The sequence below is a fragment of the Nicotiana tomentosiformis genome, chromosome 7, assembly GCF_000390325.3.
Source record: "Nicotiana tomentosiformis chromosome 7, ASM39032v3, whole genome shotgun sequence".
In the NCBI taxonomy this organism is placed as follows: domain Eukaryota; kingdom Viridiplantae; phylum Streptophyta; class Magnoliopsida; order Solanales; family Solanaceae; genus Nicotiana; species Nicotiana tomentosiformis.
In genome coordinates, this window is record NC_090818.1 from 44,098,366 (window position 1) to 44,104,365 (window position 6,000).

A 6,000-nucleotide genomic window follows, 5' to 3' on the forward strand; every position below is an offset into this window, starting at 1 on the left:
CTGGTTATCTATGTCTCTTCTACGATCTCAACATAACTTTACTATATATTCCTATTATACTTATATATTTATGTCCTTCCTAAACATTCTGATCTCCCCCCATTAATATCGGACCAAATTTAGTAAATCATTAAACAAGAAAACAAGAGGTAAAGTAACTTTATTGTTTCAGTATGAGGAGGAGATGCTGCATTACAAATAAAATTTACATAGGAGATAAGAATAATACAGTTACAGTGTGAAGTGATACTCTGATTTTATTGTTGCATACATGCGCTGTATTTTTGGTTCAAACTAATTTGCATCACGTGGAAGAATTGCCTTCTATTTAATTAGATGCACATTCTTTGATCACCTTCTTATCTCATGCCTCAACTTCCCAACTAACTTTATATCAGCCCATATCTCTCCCCCTCATATATTTGCTAGAATTCATAATCTGCTTTTTGTAGTATTAATTATCTGTAGTTTTATTGGGAAATGGAGTAAGTAAAACATATTTATGTATTAACACGTTAGAGGTGATTGTCTCACTTCTATTTCAAAAGAACAAAAGTAAAAAAACAGAAAGTATACATATAGGCATTTCCATTTAATTGTTGAAAATAGGATAACCTTAGAAGCTTATTATTTCCGGCTAATGTTAACTCAAAAGAGTCCTAAAAGTCAACTTAATGCATAAATACTATAGACAAGAGCAGGAAAATCAGAAGCAGAAAGGAAACAAGGAGAGCAAAAAATTATGCAATGAATCCCAAAATATAACAAGTGAAATTGAGTGTTTGCTCAGCAGTAGCGGTACAATATTGTATCTAGAAATATAAAATTAATTTCTCGCTAAATCGTGCGATATTTTTTCATTTCATTTGGCTTTCCCACCCCAAAAATAAAACTAAAAGAAAAACGTGAGAGTGAATGACGTAAAGAAAGTGTAGCGACTGCCCAAGAATTTTAGAAGATAGAGAACAAGGCCTTGTCACCGCTAAAACTCAAAATAAGTTTATATAATATATCTAGACTTAATAGATTCATTAATTAAAGATTCTTAGTACTATATTTATTATGCTTTTTAAATTATGTGTTTAGTATTTAATGGTTTGTTAAAATAGTTTGAACCGATTATGTAAAGGCTAAATCCTGGCCGATTCGCCAGCTAATGCAAAATCCTGGATTCAACCAAAAAAATCCAAGTGCAGCTATATATCATCTTTCTCGCATGACATGAAGATTTACATGTTATATATGTTCACACTTCTACACCCGTGTGTTATAACTTAATTACGTTTATTCTCCCCCTACTTCTAAAGTGGTTTAGTCATTTATTACACTTCCTTATATTTTGTAACACGTATCAATCCCTCTCTCCAAACTTTACGTATACCCAAGAACTTATAAGACATCAAATTCTGCTCCTTTATCTCATTTTCTGGATACAGTTCCATTCCCATTCCCCCATTTTTTTCTCTTCAAATAAATATAGGGGAGGGGGGGAGCGTCCAGGAAAAAAAGAAGAAGCCCCAATTATGGAAGAGGAGATGGCGGACATACAAATTACTCAACTCGAAAGTGCCGCCATCTTCAAGAAAACTAATCTTCCTGTCACTCTCAAGGTAATTAATTATTCCATGTTAAATTTATGTAATCTACTTAATAATTATTCTGATTATCTGATTTTAGTTCTTTTCCTGAAAACTTGCATGCATGCATCAGTTTGAATCTTATATTCGATGAAATAAAGGTGTGATTGCGATTGTAGACTTAGAAATCGAATCGACATTCTTATTTCAACACATTCCTTTTGAGTGATTCGTTCTATTATTTTAAATTTGTCCAATTTCATCCTTATATCCAAATTCCTTCCCTTCACCATTGTGCTTATTCTTGAATTTCTTTTTGTTTTACTCCAATTCCATTGTTGTTTATTCTTTTACATACATTGTATCCATTTTATTTCCTTTTGCTCAATGTAGTTTTTCTTTTTATAATTTTAATTCTTCTGTCTCGCGGACTTCCACAAGAATTAAGGGCTGTTAATTGTAATTACTTTCGTGGGGAAAGAAAAATCGTGCACAATCCTCTAGATAATATATGTGTGTGTGGCGCGGGTTTTAATCATTAATCGTGAACACACACTAAAAATTTGTTGAAGTATTTTATTTTTAACATGAATCACCTTAACATCAGAGGCAGATAGAGCCTGGTTTATTCGGTCCAACTGAATCCAGTATTTTGGGTTCAACGGTAAGAATTTAAAGGTTAAATTTAATCCGGTGAATTATAAATTCCTGTTATTTGCTAAAGTGATTTGGGTGTTCAAAATGTGCAGTTTGAGAATGTTGTGTACAAGATTAAGCCTAAGAAAGAAGGGTTATTCAATAGTTCCTCTAAACTGGAAGAAGAGAAAATAATCTTGAAGGGGATAACGGGCATAGTTTTCCCTGGTGAAATGCTGGCCATGTTAGGCCCTTCTGGCAGTGGTAAAACAACTCTACTAACCGGACTAGGAGGCCGGTTGAGTGGCCGTCTTGCTGGCAGTATTACTTATAATGGAAAGCCCTTCACCAACGCCATGAAGCGTTACACTGGATTTGTTACCCAAGATGACATTCTTTACCCTCACCTCACTGTGACTGAAACACTTTTATTTACTGCCCTGCTCCGCTTGCCTAAAACATTATCTCACGAGGAAAAAGTTGTGCATGCAGAAGCTGTAATATCTCAGTTGGGATTGACAAAATGCAAGGACAGCATTATTGGAGGTCCGTTATTGAGAGGAATTTCTGGAGGGGAGCGGAAAAGGGTCAGTATTGGGCAAGAAATGCTTATTAATCCAAGTTTGCTCTTTTTGGATGAACCAACATCAGGCCTTGATTCAACTACAGCTCAAAAGATTGTGTCAACTTTGTGGGAGCTAGTGAAGGGTGGGAGGACCATTGTGATGACAATACACCAACCTTCAAGTAGGCTATTTTACATGTTCCACAAAGTGTTGTTATTATCAGAAGGAAATCCATTGTACTTTGGGCGAGGCGAAGATGCCATGGGATATTTTTCGAGTATTGGATTTTCCCCCTTAGTCGCAATGAATCCCTCCGACTTCTTGTTAGATCTTGCAAATGGTATGTTCATCTATAGTTTTACAAGCACTCACTTATTTTCATTTTAGTTTTAGATATTTTCACATCTCTGCAGTCTGCCCACATAGTCTAGCATTTTTAGTTCTCTGGCAGATTACACATAAAGATAACAAAAAACGCTAGCGTAAGATTGAATTATAGTGAAGGCTATATACATTGCCAATGAATCAGCTCACTGTGATCTTCTCTTAAATAAGAGATATCTATCTTCAGGGTTTTTTTGGGTTGCATCAAAACTCATTATATGTCTGACAAAGTCACACAGTTTGGGATTTTCCTTCATGTTTCTAAGACAAATTGTTGCTCGTGTTGTCATATATACATTATCTTTTAGCAAATGAGATTTGGATGATTAGTAAACTGGTGCATTGCAATTGTGCAGGTGTTTTAGATGATCCACAAGAAGATCAAGCATCAATCAAGCAAACTTTAGTAACTGCTTTCAAAACCAATCTGTTGGATAGCGTGAAGGAAGAATTGCGAAAATTTGATGATCAACAAGTTCATGGAAAATTACATAAAGGGAAATTCAGTCAATGGTCAAACACCTGGTGGCAGCAATTTTCGGTATTGTTTAGAAGAGGAATGAAAGAACGAAAACATGAGTCCTTCTCAGGCCTCAAGATTGGACAGGTCTTAGTGGTAGCTTTCTTGTGTGGGTTATTGTGGTGGCAATCTAAAGACATACAAGATCAGGTAATCAGTACTTCCTCTTTATCATACCAAATGCAGGTGAAAGTTTGGCCTTCTTAGTTTTACCCAAAAGATGATAATCTTTCTGTTAATCCCAACTTGTATTAAAGTACTGTACTGAATAATTAAAGAAAATAGAGTTCACATTTCAATGAATTAAAACTGATGTAATGGGACCATTTTTGGGTCAATAAACCAGAGTAACCTAGGTTGTTTCAATTTAAGAAGATTTAATAACAGTATAAAATTTTGTATTGCTTATACAACGATTATGCAGAGTTTAATACAGGAAACTGGAGAATGTATTACTACTAATTCAGGTATAACTTAAACAATTATGTGTTAATTTATGTGGGACACGAATATATGTATTAGCAATACGTACGTGGAAAATTGTATCTAAGGACAAAAATACCCTTATTTTAAGCAATTTGTGCATAACAATCCATGTATAAATTCACCGCATAATAATCACTGCGTTATTGTTCATTGTATAACAATCCCTGCATTATTATCATTCACTGCATAATCAATCCCTATAATCTCGGCATAGCTAGACCGTAAACCACACGGTTAAGAGTTCTAATTTTATTAATTAATGCAGATTGGGCTTATGTTCTTCTACTCTGGATTCTGGGGCTTCTATCCTCTCTTCCAAGCCATTTTTACTTTCCCCCAAGAAAGAATGATGCTAGAGAAGGAAAGATCTTCAGGCATGTACAGACTCTCTTCATACTTCATGTCAAGAACTGTCGGTGACCTTCCAATGGAGTTAGTTCTTCCTACTATTTTTGTTATCATAACATACTGGATGGCAGGCCTAAAACCATTTGCGCCGAATTTCTTCTCTACCTTATTCACTCTCCTGTTTAGTGTATTAGTCTCACAGGGCCTTGGACTTGCTCTTGGTGCATTGGTTATGGACCAAAAATCAGCTACTATACTTGGTTCAGTAATCATGTTATCGTTCACATTAGCGGGAGGATATTACGTTCACCATGTTCCTAGCTTCATTGCTTGGATCAAATACATATCAATTAGCCAGTACACTTTCAAGTTGTTGATAGGGTCACAGTTTGAGCCAGGGGAAACATATCCTTGTGGCTTAAATGCAACTTGTTATGTTGAAGATTTTCCAGCAATAAAGTCAGTAGGGCTCGGAGATAAAGCGATATCAGTGGTTGCATTGGGTATAATGCTTGTGGCTTACAGGTTGCTAGCATATGTTGCTCTTATGAGGATTGGTGTGACAAAGAAATAGATACTAGTAGTATTAATTTTGCTTCACATATACTACAGCATGCACATGCCGGAAGTCCAACATTCTATTTGCAAAGTCAACACATTATACACACATTCTACTTTCTTGGATCTTACTTAGGCACAAGTCAGACAGGCATAAAGATACTATTGAAAACTTGCATGCTGATGAGGAGTAATGAAAGCGAGAGTTTAGTGGGTATCAGCGAGTGTTCCAGTTGTAATATCGATTTGTCTAAATATAAATTTTGAGGCATTAAATTTTTGTATGGATGTTTTGTTTTCTATCCCAACAAAAAATTGGGATTTTTACCTTTCTATACACTATTTGAAACTTTATTATACTCCCTACTCAAGTTTCAATTTAATTACATAGGCATATACAATTTATCAATTATATACATTTTAATGAGAATCAATTAACTCCTAAAATCTCTCTAACGTACATGTCCCACTCCACCCACGTTTCTCTCTCCATACCCCACGATTCTGTACTCTCTCCCTCCATTAACCCTCCCTTCCATTTTTCTTCAAAAATCTTTTATAATCTCTCTCAATCTTTCTTAATTTTCTCTTTAAATCCTACGAAAATAGTAGCAGCTTAAATTTTTCCTTCTCTTACAATAAAGAAGAAAGGAGTTCCGAAGAATAGCCCTAAAAAAGCTAATGTTGGTGATATTCCTATTTTTGATTTGGATTTTTGTCACAGGATTCACCCAAAAAAGTAGTGAAATCGGCACATGAAAAATCAGAGACAAAGTCCAAGCTTTCCCCTCGTGAAGTTAGGGCAGAAGCTCGAACAAAACTCAAGCATGACAAGGATGCCGGTGAAGCTTCGACATCTGCTAAATCAGTAAAGCGGAAGGCCAAAGAAATTGCTCGTGATAATGATTTCGTCGAAGAAGTTATC

The 6,000-nt window shown here is 35.3% G+C and overlaps 1 protein-coding gene across 1 annotated transcript; it reads left to right on the forward strand.

Moving 5' to 3' along the window:
- Window positions 1-1,348: 1,348 nt before the first annotated feature.
- On the forward strand, window positions 1,349-5,410 carry LOC104100275 (ABC transporter G family member 9). Its single transcript, XM_009607480.4, has 4 exons — window positions 1,349-1,610; window positions 2,327-3,119; window positions 3,520-3,833; window positions 4,435-5,410. The coding sequence occupies exons 1-4, from the start codon at window positions 1,524-1,526 to the stop codon at window positions 5,089-5,091; spliced, it is 1,851 nt and encodes a 616-aa protein (XP_009605775.1). The 5' UTR covers window positions 1,349-1,523; the 3' UTR covers window positions 5,092-5,410.
- Window positions 5,411-6,000: the final 590 nt, after the last annotated feature.

Coding starts and splice junctions, on each gene's coding strand:
- LOC104100275 (XM_009607480.4), top strand. CDS start 1,524: ATGGAAGAGGAGATGGCGGACATACAAATTACTCAACTCGAAAGTGCC. Junction 3,120..3,519: donor CTTGTTAGATCTTGCAAATG/GTATGTTCATCT, acceptor GCAATTGTGCAG/GTGTTTTAGATGATCCACAA. Junction 3,834..4,434: donor CTAAAGACATACAAGATCAG/GTAATCAGTACT, acceptor TAATTAATGCAG/ATTGGGCTTATGTTCTTCTA.